Genomic DNA, 20,261 nt, shown 5'->3' with positions numbered 1-20,261 from the left:
TGTCTTAATACATACAAAGTGGAAAAATTTTAAGAAAAGTGATCACTTTAATTGCTATAATATCTCTTTGTGCTTCCTCTTTGGAGAAAAGCTATATTTATTATTTCAGAACACTATGTGAACAAAAATATTTAAGTCATAAATACTTAAATGATGGCACTAGACCAACCTTAGATTATAAAGGTCCAAGGTTAATCTGGAAAATCTTGATAAACCCTTATTCCCTAGTGGGCTTCCTTAAAACAAATATTTTAAAGACCTATGTGAAGCCAGATTCACAGCCCACCTCATTACAAACATTCAGCAAGAAGCTAAATCAAAGATATTTGTTTCTGATCACCAAGTACAGTTTCCCTCTTGGGAGTCTATTAGGCTGTTCTGAATTTGTAATTTTCTTGAAGCACTGTCACTTTTAATAGGTATGTGTCTTGCCAGAAGATGCTCACTTCTTTCTGACAGTGACAGAAAGCTCACTAATGAAACAGTTTGGCCAGTTTCTTTCTAAAAGTCTGAAGAAAGGAAAAACTGCATTTAAAAGGCTGTATATTACATGTAATGTAGTTCACTAAATAATAAATTCAAGAATTGTCATTTTTGCTTTGATAGATCTGAAAGCCACTCCTGATAAAGGGGCTGTGCATATTTGCTCTGCCCTTTCGTCATTTACCTGTCAGGATGAATAGAAGACAGCACAAAGACGAGGAGAATGACATCCAGGGTCCCATCCGGAAAAGGGTAGGGTAAGCTGTGGTCACAAACGTCATGAACAAAGGCACAGCACTGGGCTGCTCTGTACGATGCATGAGACTGTCACGATAAATGAAAAGACAAAGTTTTTAGCAGACTTCTAGTATTTTTTTTTTCAAATCAAAAACGTTAATTTAACTTCTCCCAAAGGCCTTTCTTCTATGAATTTGATTTTCTGATTAGGTACTCTGTTAGCTTATTTCAAGCTGCCATAAAAAATTAAGTCTAGCACTTGGACTTGGTAACAAATATTCTTTTGCAACCCTTCTTTGGCTTTAAAAGTGGAGTAGGGCAGTCTTTCTGGGTCAGCAGGCAGCAATGCTAGAAGCTCACCCTATGTTACTTTGCAGGCACTGAGATGGTCCTCTGCGCTCTCTCTCACTGCTTGTTCCATGCCTCCTTTGGCTTAATCAGTAAATATCCTATAGTATGTAATCAACATTAGGTAATGGTGATGACTGTACAACTCTGTAAATATACTGAAAAAAATCACTGGATTGTATACTTTTAAATGGTGAATTTTATGGTATATGAACTATATCTCACTAAAGATGCTATTTTAAAACTGCATTAGAGTACACACATACTATTTACCTATAAAACAATACTAAAAGAATATATACCAAAATTCTGAGTCACTCTAGGACTCCAGAAAGCATGACTATAGGTAAATTTTATCTTTCCCTTTAGGCTTTTCATTATTTTAGAAAATGTCTACATTGAAAAACTAGTAACCCTTATTACCAGAAATTATGTTCCATGTGTTTACCAAACATTTTTGTTAGCAGAATTTCCATTCCTTTTCAAGTTTCTAAAATTACCTCTTTTTGCTATGATAATGCTTACTAGAATTTGGGGATTGGTCAAATAAGACCAAGTGCCAACTGTTTTCCTTATAGTCAAGGACATTTTAGATTTGTGATAATGCCTTTTCAGACCTTTTCCTTTTTTGCAGAAATTTTAATTTAATGAGTGCCTACCATGTGCCAGGCTATGTATAAAGCTCTAGGGACATAAATATAAATATCACCCTGTAGGAGCCACTCCCCTGAATTCTAAGTTAAGCCCCAAACAACTTCAATTGTTTTGATGATATGATTTGCAAAATAGTAAAAGGTCAGTTAAAAATGGTCACAGATGTGCTTCCCTGGTGGTCCAGTGGTTGAGTCTGCCTTACAATCCGGGTTCAATCCCTGGTCGTGGAAGATCCCATATGCCATGGGGCAGCGAAGCCCGTGCACCACAACTGCTGAACCTATGCTCTAGGGCCTGGGAGCCGCAACTACTGAAGCCTGCGTGGCCTCGAGCCTGTGCTCTGTAACAAGAGAAACCACCACAATAAGAAGCCCATGTGCTACAGCTAGAGCGTATCCCCTGCTCTCCACAACTAGAGAAAGCCCATGTGCACAGCAACAAAGGCCCCTGCAGCCAAAAAATAAACAAAAAAATATAAAAAAATTAAATGACACATCTCAAAAAAAAAAAAAAAGGTCACAGATAACATTTGATGCAGTTACATTAAAAAAAAAAATCACTTCAACAGTAAATAAATTAAGATTCTTTTAAAATATAGCTCTCTTTAAAGAAGATAAAAGGCATACCTTTACTAGCTCCACAGCTCCAGAAGCAAAATCACAACAATAAAGAAAGAACTCTGGCACATTCCTAGGAAAAAGGAAGAAATATTTAAATCTAGAGTTCAGATAAGCTGAAGCAACACAAGAAAGAAACTGTAAGTTGGAACTTGTTAGTAAGTACCTCTTTACCAGAATTTTGCATGACACTTGGCTTGCTGTTTCTTTTTTTAAGGTTCTTTTCTCTATAGTGGTGTGTGAGTGCCTTCATGTTGTTTCTAAACCAACACTGTCTCAAAACACTTACCAATTACAGGGTAACTTTCAAGTTCCTGATCTGGTTTTAAGGCCCTCCCTTTCCTGGGCCTACTTGTCCTATATTCCAGCATACTCTCACATGAGAAATCTCCAAAGCCATCCATCAGCAGTGCTCAATTTTGCTCCTACCCCTTCCAGGCAGCCTTTCTTGTCTGCCTCCTGCTGGCATGGCCTATAATTCCTCTCAGCTTAGCCAAGTTCTCTTCTCTCCAAGGACCCTCAAGCCCCTGTCCATTGGCACCTCATTCCTTTTCCTGTGTGTATACTCATTTGTTCCTGGGTCTCTCACAGAGGCTCTGATGCTCCAGTGATGATGTATATACATATGAAAAAAAAAAATATATATATATTTTAGCAGTTGTCGTTACATGCTATTAGATATGTTTATATTAATACCACGTACATACAACTTCTAAAAATAATACAACATTTGTATATTAATTTTTGTTATCTTTTCAAATGATTTTCAAACTTTTACTGAGCCCCATATATGGACCAAGCATTAAAATACCAAGTAGCAAATGAAACTGTCTAATAAAATAGTAAGAGTATGGGATTTGGGAGCCAATTGCACATCTTTTTAAATCCTGGATTTGTCACTTATTAACACGGAATTAACACAGAACCAGAGATCAAATTGCCAACATCTGCTGGATCATGGAAAAAGCAAGAGAGTTCCAGAAAACATCTATTTCTGCTTTATTGACTATGCCAAAGCCTTTGACTCTGTGGATCACAAGAAACTGTGGAAAATTCTCCAAGAGATGGGAATACCAGACCATCTGACCTGCCTCTTGAGAAACCTGTATGCAGGTCAGGAAACAACAGTTAGAACTGGACATGGAACAACAGACTGGTTCCAAATAGGAAAAGGAATACGTCAAGGCTGTATATTGTCACTCTGCTTATTTAACTTCCATGCAGAGTACATCAGGAGAAACGCTGGACTCGAAGAAGCACAAGCTGGAATCAAGATTGCCGGGAGAAATATCAATAACCTCAGATATGCAGATGACACCACCCTTATGGCAGAAAGTGAAGAGGAACTAAAAAGCCTCTTGATGAAAGTGAAAGAGGAGAATGAAAAAGTTGGCTTAAAGCTCAACATTCAGAAAACGAAGATCATGGCATCTGGTCCCATCACTTCATGGCAAATAGATGGGGAAACAGTGGGAACAGTGGCTGACTTTATTTTTGGGGGGCTCCAAAATCATTGCAGATGGTGACTGCAGCCATGAAATGAAAAGACACTTATTCCTTGGAAGGAAAGTTATGACCAACCTAGATAGCATATTCAAAAGCAGAGATATTACTTTGCCAGCTAAGGTCCATCTAGTCAAGGCTATGGTTTTTCCTGTGGTCGTGTATGGATGTGAGAGTTGGACTGTGAAGAAGGCTGAGTGCCGAAGAATTGATGCTTTTGAACTGTGGTGTTGGAGAAGACTCTTGAGAGTCCCTTGGACTGCAAGGAGATCCAACCAGTCCATTCTGAAGGAGATCAACCGTGGGATTTCTTTGGAGGGAATGATGCTAAAGCTGAAGCTCCAGTACTTTGGCCACCTCATGAGAAGAGTTGACTCATTGGAAAAGACTCTGATGCCGGGAGGGGTTGGGTGCAGGAGGAGAAGGGGACGACCAAGGATGAGATGGCTGGATGGCATCATGGACTTGATGGACGTGAGTCTGAGTGAACTCCGGGAGATAGTGCTGGACAGGGAGGCCTGGCATGCTGCAATTCATGGGGTCGCAGAGAGTCGGCCACGACTGAGCGACTGAACTGAACTGAACCGATATTTGAGTATAGTTGATTAACAATGTTGTGTTAGTTTCAGGTGTACAGCTGTACACATACACGTATATATTCTTTTTCAAATTCTTTCCCCATTTAGGTTGTTACAGAATATTGAGCAGAGTTCCTTGTGCTATACAGTAAGTCCTTGTTAGCTATTTTAAATATAGTAGTAGTACATATGTCTATCCCAAATTCCTAATAGAGATAAAATATGGCATCTAAGTTGGTTGTGAGGATAGAATGGACTCAGATAGGTAAAGTTTATAGAAAAATGCCTGACTCAGAGTAAGCACCAAATAAATGTTAAAAAAATGTCATTTTTATTATTCTTGCTATCATCATCACAATTATCATTATCAAAGGAATATCTGCCTCTGCCTTCCAGGAACTTAAAAACGTAAGAACTTAATATGCTTTTGCAAAAACTTCCATATAGCTCAAAATGCTTCTCTGGACACTGGCACATCTAGCTCATTATGAAAGGCATGCAGTCTACCCTTGTGCAGAAATTATTAAACAACCACAAGATACAGAACAGTCTAGTAGCTAAAGGAAAGCGTGTGCCATTTGCCATGTGTCCTACCAGACAGCAACATGACCTCTGAGACTGAATTCCCACTGTATCAGCAGCCCAAGTAGGTCTTGTGACCACTCAATGATTTTCCAGGGCTTTTCTTTAAAATCAGCTGACTGTCTTGGCCCTTCTCCCAGGAAACAGGTGTAAATATCACTACTACTACCACACCATCAAGCACTCTCTTGGCAGGAGGTTTAAGAATTAAATGATCCTTGGAGAATGATATGACCTCTTAATTCTGGAGGTCTAATTATGGTAAAATATTCTGAAAATGTAAAATATTAATTCTATGATCTCCAAAAGTAATAAAACATAATTTCTTTGGTGGGGAAAAAAGGTTTAATCCTCCCTTTGGAAGGCTAATCACTAGTTGCCTTTTAAAGATGAATTAATTGTCTCAGGTTATTGAGTTACAGTTATTTCTAAAATATGAATATGAGGCCAAAAAAAGACCCAGTCAAAAAGAAAGAGTCAGGGGGTGAGGAGGCAAGAGCCTGCAATTATTAGTCAGATGGAGAAGCACAGAAGGGGGAAAAAGTACAACTAACAAGTGGGGAATCAGAGATATTAACCAGTCAGTATGTACCAAGCTCTGTCTAACTATCTATATTACATTGTTAGGCTACCTGGAAAACCAAATTAGAATACATTATGCTCTCTACCCAGAGAAGGCAATGGCACCCCAATCCAGTACTCTTGCCTCGAAAATCCCAGGGATGGAGGAGCCTGGTAGGCTGCAGTCCATGGGGTCGCTAAGAGTCGGACTCGACTGAGTGACTTCACTTTCACTTTTCACTTTCATGCATTGGAGAAGGAAATGGCAACCCACTCCAGTGTTTTTGCCTGGAGAATCCCAGGGACGGAGGAGCCTGGTGGGCTGCCGTCTATGGGGTCACACAGAGTCGGACACAACTGAAGCGACTTAGCAGCAGTATACTCTCTACCTCAAGAAATATATAAATAGTAGCTGAAGAAAGAAGATATAAGGAAATGATATGCTAAATAATAATTTGAGATGAGTCATAGAGTAATATCTTCCCTGGTGGCTCAAATGGGAAAGCGTCTGCCTATCATGCGGGAGACCCAGGTTCGATCCTTGGGTTGGGAAGATCCTCTGGAGAAGGAAGTGGCAACTCACTTCACTACTCTTGCCTGGAAAATCCCATGGACAGAGGAGCGTGGAAGGCTACAGTCCGTGGGGTCACAAAGAGCTGGACACGACTGAGCAACTTTGCTTTGCTTTTCACAAAGTAGTACATAATCAACTACCAATGTAGTAGATTTACGTGTATTACAAGCTCAGAGAACACCAGGATGAAGGAATCTGGCTATGTGGTATAAGAACAGGAAATTTTGGCCTAGAAATGGGAAAAGGAAAACAAAGAAAATAAATCCTGAAAGAAAAAGGCCATTCAGAACTGCAAATTGGCCAGTGTCACTTCTGTCCAGACACTTTAACTGGTAATTTGATGATATTATGGAATTACTTTTTATTATCTTAAGTTTATAATAACAATTAGAAATGTCTTGCTTTTTGGAGATCCATCATAAGCTCATAAAAATAATGTGTCATGATGTTGGCCTTACATAAGTAACTGCTGAAACAAGGTGGTAGCTATATGAGAATTTACTGTATTACTCAATTTTTTTGAATGCGTTTACATTTTCACAATGGAAAGTTAAAAAAAGACTTTAATAAATTTTAAAATATGCATAGTAAATTCTGTCAGCAGCTATGTTTTGATGTTTTGATGGTGGGAATAATGGGTGATTCTTTCCCACCCACTTTTCCTCTAATGGGAAAGTTCTACAATGTGCTTATATTAATTTTATAATGGAAAAATGATAATCAGAAAGCTATTGTGTAAACTTAAAAAAAAATAGGCACTTGACAGACCAGCCATAGTAAAAAGAGTAAAAGTTTTGTAAGATGTGTCTTCTTCATCACTTACTAAAATACATTGGTGAGGGGGTGAATAGGAAGGGCGGGTCAGGAGAACATCTCTGTTCCTATCATGGACTTCTCCCTCTATGAATCTTAGGGTTAGGTGTTATAACTCCAAAAATTTCAACTCTAGAGAGTCATTTCAACTCTATAGGAAGGTTTTATCCTGGGTGTGACTCCAGAAGTGACGACAAAATAAAATGAGTTTAAAGCTTACACAAAATAAAGTGTAAGCTTTAAACTGAATTCTCTATGTGTAAAATGACACCTAAGTAACCTGGAGGGGTAAATAAATCTCTAAAGTTCAGCAATTCCCAGCTTAGCAGAAGGATCAAATCTCTTGCTCATTTCTTACTCTCTCATCTACATAAGCACAAGCTTAAAAAATTACTTCAACTCATGGTGAACTATCTATGTCTGTGCAATATTATTTCCAGAGAAATTCCAGAGTAATTCTCAGTTCACATGAAATTAGATACTAAGACCAAGCCACTTCTTTTGAAATTTGGTTTAGTCATTGTTTATATGGGAACAAGAACACTATTGGTATATATATGACAACATTTTCCAAGAATTTCTCAATATCCCATACATATGTAGAATTTTGTAGGAGAAAATTCTAAAACTCACTGCAAAGTGTTCAGAATTGGAAAAACACTATTCCCAGCACCACAGCCAACCTAAAAACAAAGAATAAACAAGTATCATGAAAATAAAGTTAAATTTTCCTCACCAATGTCAGATTTTTACTTAAAAAAACTAAAAGAAATGTTCTGAATCTTTGTCTATAGGAGAGTTGTCTAAGCTCAAAATGGAATAAATCACAAAAATAATATGTACTGAGAAATGTAACTATTTAAAATTTTTACATACCAAACCCCCAAATGAACCAAATTAAAAGGTGACAAACACACTGTGAAAAAAAATTTGAATTAAATATGATAAAAGGGCAGAGCTCATTAAAAACACACAACTTAATAAATAAAGGAAATAAGTAGATGACAGAAGAACAAATGGTTTCTAAACATCTGAAGAACCATATGACCTATTTAACAATCAAAGGAATGTAAATTAAGATATAGCTTTTGTCTAACAATAATCTTAAAAATAAGATTATTCTAATCAATGAAGGTGTGACAAGACAGACCTACACTGCTGTAAATTGGTATTAGTACAACTTCTTAGAAAGCAATTTGGCAATATATTTTAACAATATTAAAAATTTTAATAAGTTATGAACAAGTCGATTGAACCCAAATAATAAAATACAGAAAAGTCTACACATGAAGATACTTGCTGTACAAAACCTGAAAACAATTTAAATGCCCAGTCAAGTAAAAACAGATAAGTAGAATCATAGTATTTCACTTAGTATTTTTCAGCCATGAAAATGCTTATAGAGAATTTTTAAAGATAGGGAAAACTGCTTATGTTATGTTAAATACAAAGAAAAACCCTAAAATGCAGATATAGTATAGCTCAACTACATAAAACAGTATAAACAAAAGGAGAAAAAAGTTAACAGTGGTTAAATCCTTTGCTTATGGGATTGTTTATTCTTTCTCTTTACCAAATCTCTGTAATCAGCATCTACTATGTTTATAATCAGAAGGAAAAGTTTTCTTTTTCTAAAATGGAAAATCAAGGTCTAACCAGATTATAGCAAATTACATACTTCACTTATTTCTATTTCACCTACAAGTGGGTAATAACAGAAAGAGATGGAAATTGAGGCCAAAACTTAACTGGTATTTAAAACTGCCTTCAAGCTAGAAATTAAAGCAGACAAACATAAGAAAAGTTTTAAATTACAAACTTAAAACCTGACTGATTAAAGATATGAGTCCCTCACATAATTTTTATGCACAAAAGTACACAGTTATTTGATCATTTTTCCTCTAAAGAATCTAGATCACTAATACAGTAATATGTGATGTACATTAAAAAATTTTCCCCCTGTAGTACCATACCTCAAGGATTCTGAAAGTAGCATTGCTACCAGGAAACAATTCAGTCTTCAGAGGTCTTTCTCTGTATTCTTCAGAGTCCAGTTTAGAAAAGTCAGATCCTGCTTTGCTTTGACCATCTGATGAGCCAGAACTTTCTTTATAATGATTTTTTTCTTCAGGCATAGTAGGGCAGTGCATTTTTGAGAAAAAACTTTCAGCATTAATTTTTACATGATTCCATGATAATTCTTTCACCTTCTCTTCAGGTTTCTGAGCAACTGGAAGAATTTCAGGAAATTCCCTCAATAGCCAATTACGATCTTTGAAAAACTTATTCTTATGAATCTTGTAAAACGTGTCCCAATATTTACTGGCTTCACGCTCATACTTAACTAAAATAAAGAGAAAAAAGATTTATTTTATTATGAATTATATGTATTATTAGTTATCATTTTAATAACTAAATATATTAAAGTCACTCCGTCGTGACTGACTCTTGGTGGCCCCATGGACTGTGACCCACCAGGCTCCTTTGTCTATGGAATTTTCCAAGCAAGAATAGTGGAGTGGGTTTCCCCAGGGGATCTTCCAGACCCAGGGATTGAACCCGCGTCTCTTGCATCTCCTGCACTGGCAGGTGGATTCTTTACCACTAGCACCACGTGGGAAGCATTTAATAATTAAATACTATTGAATATATTACATATACTATTCATATATAACAATTATATTTACTATTGAATAATATTACAGTAATTTTTACTTATCTGATTTTTCTCAACCTCCTAAAGGTTAAAACTACAGAATATTAATCCTCTCAAAATGTGTCAATGTGTGAGTTATTTGGGCTTTTCCTGGTAAATCTGCTTCTGTCTCAATTGTTTAGCTGATAAATTTTTGTGAGGAATATAATAATTGCAAACTACTTTCTAGAGTCTAATCTTGAAATCTTAATAATCACATTTTTACCAATAACCCTGTAAATCTCTTTATTTTCTTGGAGAAATGATAACCTTATTTTTTATGTTGCTATAAATGTAGTTTTAACATAACAAATGTCTGTGCAAACTGGTAATCAAACAGGAAACTGTGGAATAATAAATGATGTAATCTTGAGCTAGAATGGTGTACTGAAATAATCTACTCCAACCTCCTTGTTTTGCATTTGAAGTAAGGACACATAGAGAGATGAACCCACTTGTCCGGGTCCTGGAGCCCTGTCATAGTAGAACCAGGACCACACATCCTGACTCCTGGGGTTTAGGGGCCATCCCACAACTCTATTCTTCACCCACCTCCAGAGGCATCTCTTCACATTGACATCTCCTAATATGAAGCCTTAAAGAGAATTTCTGATGCAATTTAAAAGGAGATATGCATTTTGTGATGTCATTCCTTAGATTAAACCTGGGTCCCAGCATTAGGGTCAGGTCAACATTCTCAGACCTTCCAGCAATTCTTAGCTTTCTGCCTCTTTCTATCTGTATGTTAAATTAACATAATCACTAATTCACTTACTTTCTCACATACTCATTCAAGAAACATTTCTTGGATACTATTATATACCAGACCTAAACCCTGGCTTAAGAATTACTTTCAATCAGTGCAGCAGCCATGAAATTAAAAAACGCTTGCTCCTTGGAAGAAAAGCTATGACCAACCTAGACAGCATATTAAAAAGCAGAGACATTACTTTGCCAACAAAGGTCTGTCTAGTCAAGCTATGGTTTTTCTAGTAGTCGTGTATGGATGTGAGAGTTGGCCCATAAAGAAAGCTGAGCACTGAAGAATTGATGCTTTTGAACTGTGGTATTGGAGAAGACTCTTGAGAATCCCTTGGACTGCAAGGATATCAAACCAGTCAATACTAAAGGAAATAAGTCCTGAATATTCATTGGAAGGACTGATGCTGAAGCAGAAACTCCAATCCTTTGGCCACCTGACACAAAGAACTGACTCAATGGAAAAGACCCTGATGCTGGGAAAGATTGAAGGCAGGAGGAGAACGGGACAACAGAGGATGAGATGGTTGGATGGCATCACCGACTCAATGGACATGAGTTTGAGCAAGCTCCGGGAGTTGGTGATGGTCAGGGAAGCCTGGCGTGCTGCAGTCCACGATGCTGCAGAGTTGGACACAACTGAGCAACTGAACTGAACTGGGACACATGACATTTTTTAAGTGCTTTCAAAAATTTAAAAAAATGTTCCGCTGTTGTAGAATAATTTCCAAGACTTAATGTTATGCGAGAAAGCAAAATATAGAACAGTATGTATATGATGCTATTTTTTAGGGAAAAAAACTATTTTTTAGGAATAAAAAGGAGGAAAAACACATGTGTTACATGAACAGAAGTCTTTGGGCAGGATAATCACATAATTAGTCATACTGGTTGCCTCTCAAGAGTAGAATTGAGTGGTTGGGGACCAGGGTTTCAGAAAGAATTTTCATTTGAATTTTGATCCATGTAAATTTTGATTATCTATTCCCAACACCCCAAAAAAATTAAACTAAAACTAAAAACAACAGACTCTTTTCTTTCATAATTTTAAAGAAGCTCCTATCCTGAGAACAAGCAGCTGCCTACAGTCAGTTTTGTCTTTGTTACTGAACCCTGTCCTGAAACCCTTATAGTTTTCCTTTTCTTTCCACTTTTATCTTTATGGCCTTGTACCATGGATCTCCACCCATTTAGCCACAAGACTTCCTTCCCATCAAGGCTGAATTGTATCTGGCAGCAGGACTGCTTGAAAGACAGAAACTCCCATCTTTATTTAAGGTCTGAGAAATGAAAGTAGATCTCTGTAACAAAAGAATTATGTGATGTTGAAGTCCAAAACATGCTCGCTCACATCTGTACTAATGGGTGGTGGTGGTGGTTTAGTCGCTAAGTTGTGTCCAAATAATGGGAGGAAAGCTATTTATGGTTAATCTAAAAATGCTGTATATTTTTAAAATAGTTCTATCTCAACTCAAATAAATTGGAAGTGTGCCTGATATACTGTGTAAGAAAACAAAACAACATTCTGAAAATCAGACTCAGGAGGAATTAGGAAACTGTCAAATTTCCCCAGTCTTCTCATACCTTCTCTTCTTCCTTTTATCTTAAAAACTCTCTTTGTAACTCACTCTGTGCTGGTAAAAGATTCTTCTGTTTAATAAAAAGCGACCCACCTAAGAAGACCTATATTCAGTCAAATCTCTAGTATCTGAGATTCCAATACCAAGCTACTTTTGAAGTGAGTTTGAACCTAACTATATGGTTTTTCCTGTGGTCATGTATGGATGTGAGAGTTGGACTGTGAAGAAGGCTGAGCGCCGAAGAATTGATGCTTTTGAACTGTGGTGTTGGAGAAGACTCCTGAGAGTCCCTTGGACTGCAAGGAGATCCAACCAGTCCATTCTGAAGAAGATCAGCCCTGGGATTTCTTTGGAAGGAATGATGCTAAAGCTGAAACTCCAGTACTTTGGCCACCTCATGCGAAGAGTTGACTCATTGGAAAAGATTCTGATGCTGGGAGGGATTGGGGGCAGGAGGAGAAGGGGACGACAGAGGATGAGATGGCTGGATGGCATCACTGACTTGATGGACGTGAGTCTGAGTGAACTCTGGGAGATAGTGATGGACAGGGAGGCCTGGCATGCTGCAATTTGTGGGGTTGCAAAGAGTCGGACACGACTGAGCGACTGAACCGAACTGATTAGTAACTAGAATGTTAACACTACAAGTGATTAATTTGTGGCACTATCCCCCTTAGAATTAACTGGCAGAGGAAGAGATAGACAGCAGGGGAGTAACTTGAAAGAAAAGCTGTTCCTAGCAGTATTGCTTATTACAAGAAAAAAATGGGAAATAACTCAAACATCCTCAACTTTGGAATGATCAAGCAAACCATGCATGTCAAAACAGAGTAATCTTATGCAGCAACTAAAATTTAAAGGATAATAATATTAAGAGAAAAACTTCACACAGAATGGTCCTCACCCTTAAAATTGCGTTGACTACAACTTTAAATTTATATTCATTTATAACCATCAGATGGAAATCTGGAGTGTTAAATTGTTTAAATAATTTAACAATTATTAGGTAGTTCTTTGGCAAAGGTGGGGTTTTTTTTGGCTTTTTAAATTGGAGTATAGTTGCTTTACACTGCTGTGTCAGTTTCTGTTGTACAGCAAAGCGAATCAGCCATATGTATACATATATCCCCTCTCTTTTGGATTTCCTTTCCATTTAGGTCACTACAGAACACTGAGTAGAGTTCCCTGTGCTATACAGTGGGTTTTCATTCATTATCTATTTTATGCATAATGGTATATATACGTCAATCCCAACCTCTCAGTTCATCCCATGCCCCCAGCCCTTTCCTGCATGGTATCCATATGTCTGTTCCCTATGTCTGTGTCTCCATTTCTGCTTTGCAAGTAAAATTATGTATACCATTTTCTAGATTCCACATATATGCATTAATATATTATATTTTTCTCTTTTTGACTTACTTCACTGTGTATGTCGGTCTCTAGGTATATCCATGTCTCTAAAATTACACAATTTCATTCCTTTTTATAGATGAGTATTATCTGCAAAGTTTTATCTGCATCTTATACAAAGATAAGGAATCTTGGTTGAATTCTTCATTCTACTTTCCTAAAGGATATCTCTATGTTCAAGTTCTAAAAAGTCTATGTACTTTCCTATTAAATCCCATGAATTTATGGAGAACCTTAACAAATGGCACCCCACTCCAGTATTCTTGCCTGGAGAATCCCATGGACAGAGGAGCCTGAGGGGGCTACAGGCTGCGGGGTCACACAGAGTTGGACATGACTTAGCGACTAAACAACAAACATTATGGTTCTACAAACTGCAAAATCTTGGATCAGACTGCTGTCATAAATATGAGCTTGTACTACTATTTAATTTCTACAGTGTATCATGAAAATCAACCTGCAGTGAGGTGACTAGAATCTGGTTCAGATACCCAATATATCAAGCACCTAAATTCAACCCAAGCTTATCCAATCTTTAAAAAGGATCTGATTACTATTAAAAGATGATGGTCATGGTCTGCTAATATATACATTCAAGCTTTTTCAAGTATTTCCCACTCAGGAATTAGGAGAAAACAAACAAAAAATCACATAAATCATTTTACCAATAACAGCAGCATTAAAAATAACAACAATAGTATATACTGAGTGTTTATTTTGTGCCAGGCACTATGTCAAATGCCTTACCTGGATTTTTTTCCCCATTTAATCTTAACAATACCTCTCAGACATACATATTATTATAGACAAAGAAGTTCAAGGTTAGAAGGGATAAAAAATTTGCTCAAGGTCATCCACCAGAACTAGGACCTGAACTAAGTCTATCAGACTTTATGCTGTTAACCATTATATTGCCTTCTAACACAAAAACAAGATTAACCTCCTCCAAAATACCTCTGAAAATAATCTGTTTTCCTGATTTTGTACTTTCCTCTTATTATGAAACATCAAGTTGAAATTAAAACCTCAGTATGACTTATAATCAGTATAACAGAACAGTAAAAATAATGCTGATTGGAGTGAACCTACATAAAGGCAGATCAGAAATACAGAATTAATTAAACTCCATTTGAATTATATAAACAATAAACTATGCAAGGTTACATGATGAAATTATGATGAGCAATGGGAACATAAAATGTTCTATGAGAATAGACGGGTTTGTGGGACAGCAACAAAACAGATACAAAACAAAATGGGCTGGGATAAAGGCTAATGGACTAGAACTGGGTTTGGGGGTGTTTTTCTTTTTTTTTTTTTCTTTTTCAAGTTTGTGCTTTCAGCAGTACCTTCAATCAATGCTGACAATCTCACAGTTCCCAGCAAAGTATAACAGCTTCTGAGACCCCAAGGAAGTTCAACCAAACTCATAATTATGGCTGTGAGACAGGTAAACACATCCAACGTTTAATTTAATTTTGTGAACTGCAAGAGTATCTGTGGTATCAGAGGAACTGGATGAGCGACTTTTCTGACCATGAGAGAAAAGTTTAGTTTAAACCTCTGTTTCACTCACGGTCAATCCAATAATGATAAAAGAATACAATGTGGAGAAATCAGCCCTGTCTTTAACTTGTCCAGCTAACTTTCTAAATAGATATATCAATTTTTCCTGGAGGAGAAAAATTTCCTTTTACTTTCCTAGGTTACCAACCCAGAGTTAATTCCTCTATGCCAACGGCGATAAAAGGGGTGTAGTGATCTGTTTAACCACAGTCAGATGAAACAATTTCTCAATTATTCATTTATTAAATTCAATACTGCTGAGGGGAAGAAAGACTATGACACATTAACCATACTTAAATATTCAGAATTCACTCTGAATCACACTGAATATCACAACTAAAAAAACTGAATTAAGCCACCTATGTATCTGACATATTAGTACAAATTATGAAAATTTATTCTAAGTTGCAATGTAACAAAGTCATTTTAAAGCTGTTTTTGTACATCAATTACACAAACACCTAAGCTCTCAAAGTTGGAAATTTCCACATGTTATTGATAAAGTTAATTGTCTAATAAAATAAAATTCTTAAAAGTTATGAAATTTAAAGTCTGAGCACAGTATGAAATTAACAACCAAAGCTGACCTATAAACAAGTACTCTAAATTTATCAGGACACAAAACTTTAAGCTACTTTATTTTTTCTCACACAGAACACTCTCAAGTGGCAAGGTATTCACAAAGGAAGGTATAGTGGGATTCTTTTACTATTTTTCTTGACATAGGTAATTCACCCTAGGTAGACAGTTATTTACAAGGGTATTTTAAAGTAAAAATAGCAGCTGCGTTTGTTATTAAGTTTAAAAAACCCGTTACATTTGCTTAATTATCAGCTGAGATATAACACACTGGAAATGTTTTTAGGAAATTAAAAATATAATCATATTAACTCAAAAACTGCCAAATGTATCTTTCTCATTTCTCTGAATTAATCTGTTTAAAAAGAAGTCTGAGCCATTATAAAATTTAAAATAAATTACCAAAAGGAAATGTGGAATCACAAATCATTAATCTGAGCATCTAATTGAAAGAAATATTGCTAATGATAGCCTAGATGCTTTACATTTTAATCACAGGAATGAAGACGTCAGCCACTGTACAGCAACAGACTGTCTCACTTGTGACAGATAAGTTCTTATTTTCAGAATTCTGAGGGTGTTTCCAGACTTCAGTTCTCACCAACAGCTGAGACAATAGATGAGAAACGGGAATTGGGAGTGACAGGAGAGACTGACACACAAAGAGACCAAAAGGAAGGTGCCAGAGAGCTGGTCAGCATGGGAGAACAACCAGTACCTCCTCCTGGTGGCATTACAATAAGTAAGATAAAATCAATAAACAAGGCTCATGCTATATACTATTCTGTAAGTGGAATACTTTGCGATGAGAGAAAATTGGCTTTTTTTAAAAGATTGAGGACCCTCCTGGATAAGAAGAGATGGTAGGGACTTCCCTGGTGGTCCAGTAGCTAAGTCTCTTGTGCTTCCAATGCAGAGGGCCTGGGTTTGATCTCTGGTTGGGGAATAAGATCCCACATGCCACAACTATGAACCTGTGCAGCCAAACAAATAAATATATATAAAAAAGAGAGAGCCAGTGGTTAACAGGGGCAGTGGGAGAAGAACCAGGTCACAGCTTCCTTTGGGTTTTCACAACGTTTGGGAATAGAGCTTTTAAATGGATCTCTTCACCGTGACCTATATTCATCAGAGACATTAAATATCCAATTAGGAGCCTCACCAAGGGCTTCTGCAGATCTGAAGGTTGATGATTCCTGGTGGAGACTGGAGTGGGTGGCTGGGTATGTATCTGGTCTCACTGTAATGTCCTGTCACTCAACATGGTTCCTCAGGACAGAAGTTTTCCTTCTTTCTTCGCTACGCTCAGCAGTTGCCTTGGTTGCTGCTCTGTGTAACCTTGCTTAAGTATGATGTAATGGTCACCCTCACTGTGGGTTCCTCTCCTTGAAGCGGTTCTCTGACATGTATAAAGTCCACTGAACTGAGTAGCGTTAGGGGGGTAGGGACCCAACACAAGCCTCGATCACTGGGAGGCATTTTTAAATGAATTCTTTTGTTCTGTGTCTCCACAGCAGCCAGAAAACTTGCTCAGAAAGAGACTGGACATATTAATAAGCAAACCAAATGCTTCAAAGGAGTATCATCAGTCCTCTCCAGCTTACTTTTCCTGCTTCTATAGAGAAAGGCCAGTCACCACCTTTCTATTTCAGTCACATTATGGTTCTGTGGGAACTGTCATTTTCCTTTACTGCGGTTTCCAAGGCCTGAAAATAACCTCCTCATTAGCTTCACTCAAGTTCATTGTTAACATAAATAGGCCAAAACAGGCAGCCACATATAGAGCACTTTAAAGGAACATTATCAGCACTGCTCATCTATTTATGTTCTAAACAGAAATACTCATAAGAGCATGAAAAAAAAATCCTTGGTTTTTCATATTGTCAGGAAATAAACTATGGATAATTTTTAACTTCCTGGAAAAGAATTAAGATGACTGATATCTTTTAATTCTGTTTAGGCTTGATTCTCTCTGTCATATCCAGGTGGCCACTAGCAGAAGCTTGAGTAATGTGGAAAATATGTCTGTGCAGCTGCTGGCAAAGAAGCAAAATTATACTTCCTCAGAAACAGTGTGACAGAGTTCCTGCAAAGGAATGCAATGTTGGCTGATTTGTAAGCAGAATTGCCACTGGTATGCACTCTCAAATCCAACCCCAACACTCCCTGGCCACATCCCATTCTGGGACTGCATGGCTGGAGCTCATAAAAATAGAATGGTTCCACTGTGGATCAGGTGCTCTTCTTTCCTGTTCATCCTTCAGGACACATTCATGCTTATGGTCAGGAAGGAAAACTAGCTCTGAGGGACAGCAAATGATACCAGGGGATAAGATAGGGCCACACTGCCCCCTTGACTGGTAAAGGGCAGTTAATGAGGGCTGTTTCACTAGCTCAGTTTCAACAGCACCTTTTGCTTCAAACTTTAGCCTCAAGTGTAGACTAAAGTCACCAGAACAATAGTTAACTACCAGTGGGGTTAGTGATTTTTACTATACTTGGCTTGAACAGAGGAGGAATGCAAACATTTCTCCCTGGGGAGTTTTAGGACAGCTGATCAATGTGGAAACAAAATTCTGTCTCAGGGGTTGGTAAACTTTTTCTGTAAAGGGCCAGATAATAAGTAGTCTGTGTGAGCTATATAGAGTCTTTTGCAACTATTCAACTCTTTAGATACACCTCTAAAGCAGCCATGGGCAATATTAACAAATGAGTATGTGCTCCAATAAAACTTTATTTATAAAAACAGGCAGTGGGCTGGATTTGGCCCATGGCCACAGTTTGCTGCCTCTTGTTCTAGCTAACAAGTACACTGATATTGCTACATGCGTGATTGAGAAATGATGATGACCAGAACCAAGTTGTTCTGGAAAAACTAATTTATGGTATTAGTAGCCAGAATAGTGGGTGCTCTATGTGGAGTCTTAGGGGTTTAGGAAAGTAACTGGACACAACATGAGGAAGTTTCTGGATTACTGATCATTTTCTGTTTCTGAATAAGGGTATTGGGAAAATTCACTGAGTTTTGTGAAAATTCATTTATAAATTGTGTTAATTTCTGTGGGTATTTGGTATACCAATAAACTGTAATTTTTTTTAAGAAAACAAAACAAAACAACTTGTTTTAAAGGAGAAATCATTTTAAAAAAACAAGGCAGAAAATCCTCTCTAGAAGAGTGTAAGGGTTGGGCCAACTGTCTGTGGATTCCCAGCTACTCAGTGAGTAGGACAGAGGTGAAATTTTCTTAGTGTCTTAAAAAAAAAAAAAAAGTGGTTAAAAAAAACACATAACATTCACCATCCTAACCATTTTTAAGTGACAGTCCAGCAGTGTTAAGTGTATTTACATTGCTGTGAAACAGATGCCCATAACTTTTTCACTGCAGATCCAAAACTCTATACTCACTAAACAACAACTCTGTTTCCCATTCCTCTAAGCCCTTGCTAACCACCATGCAACTTTCTGTTTCTATGAATCTGACTACTTTAGATACCTCATATTAGTGGACTCATATAGTATTTGCCTTTTTTGTGACTAGCTTATTTCACCTAACATAGTGTGATCAAAGTTCATCCAGATTATATGGCATGTGACAGGGATTCCATTTATTTTTATGGCTGAATAATATTCCATATGAATAGACCACATTTTGTTTATCAGTTTACCTGCCGGACATTTGGGCTATTTCTACCTTTTGCCTACTGTGAATAGTGTTGCTATGAACAAAGGTATGCAAATATTCCTTCAAGACCTTTTGGGTATCTCTTTCAATTCTTTTGGCTATATATCCAGAGGCGGGGCTGCCAGATCATACGGTGGTTCCATTTTTAATTTTTGGAGGAACTTAAATATTGTTTCCAGTAGAGGTTGTACCATTTTATAATTACACCAGTAGTGCACAAGGGTTTCATTTCTCCACATCTTCACCCATACTTATTATTCTCTGGCTTGGTGATTACACAATAGGGCAATATTTTAGAGACCATTTTTAAAGGTTGGCAAGGCTTTACCTAAATTAAACTCTAAATATCAAAGGCCTCTAAGAAAAATAGCTTAAATCGTTATTGAAACTTTGTGTTCATCTTAAAAGACCAGCAACATTTTGATATGACTTTACCTTCTCTGCTCAAAGTTTTTGAATTCATTGACTATTTCCAGTAGTTGAAATGCACAATAGCATACTAAAAGATGCATAACAAACAGGAAATTTTTTAAATTGTGTTTTCCTATCTTGCTTGAAATGCCACCTTTACCTATCTCCCAGAGAAAGCAATAATATGACTATTAAAAGAGCAAGTACATATAGGGTGAGTACATAATTTATTTCATTAACTTTGGTTTCACTACACTGGAATGACTGGGAATTCTCCTAAGGGAACAAGTAAATTAGCATAGGCAGAAGCTAAGAACTCTCTAAAATGGTGACACAATTAGGAAAAGAGACTAAGGTGTGAACTGAATCAGTGGGAGGTCAAACAGAAAAGCCAGGCTCCAGGAGCTACATATAGCTGCTTACCTTGCTCTTCCAAATGGACTCGCACAGCTGAGTTTTCCTCTACTTTTTTTCTGGCTTCTTCTTCTTCTTCTTTTGACCATTGCATGTGATCCCTTTCAAAAAAATAAAGATTATAAAACATGTTTTATAACTGAAGAAGGCAGAAAAAGAGTGCCAAGGGATACATCTTTCATTCTAGATTAGTCAAAGACAAAGGATACAAACA

The 20,261-nt window shown here is 37.1% G+C and overlaps 1 protein-coding gene across 2 annotated transcripts in view; it reads right to left on the bottom strand.

Moving 5' to 3' along the window:
- METTL8 (methyltransferase 8, tRNA N3-cytidine) overlaps positions 1–20,261 on the bottom strand; it is an 84,178-nt gene that overhangs the window by 5,926 nt on the left and 57,991 nt on the right. For both annotated transcript variants that reach the window (XM_060411112.1, XM_012133908.3), the window contains 5 exons: positions 20,057–20,148; positions 8,924–9,294; positions 7,584–7,633; positions 2,349–2,412; positions 668–807 (listed from right to left, as the gene is read on the bottom strand). In XM_060411112.1, the coding sequence (XP_060267095.1) occupies positions 668–807; positions 2,349–2,412; positions 7,584–7,633; positions 8,924–9,294; positions 20,057–20,148 (717 nt within the window). The remainder of the gene's footprint in view (positions 1–667; positions 808–2,348; positions 2,413–7,583; positions 7,634–8,923; positions 9,295–20,056; positions 20,149–20,261) is intronic.

This window comes from Ovis aries, chromosome 2 (genome assembly GCF_016772045.2).
Source record: "Ovis aries strain OAR_USU_Benz2616 breed Rambouillet chromosome 2, ARS-UI_Ramb_v3.0, whole genome shotgun sequence".
In the NCBI taxonomy this organism is placed as follows: domain Eukaryota; kingdom Metazoa; phylum Chordata; class Mammalia; order Artiodactyla; family Bovidae; genus Ovis; species Ovis aries.
The sequence above is the reverse complement of the archived record's forward strand: the minus strand, read 5'-3'. Positions and strand labels throughout refer to the sequence as shown.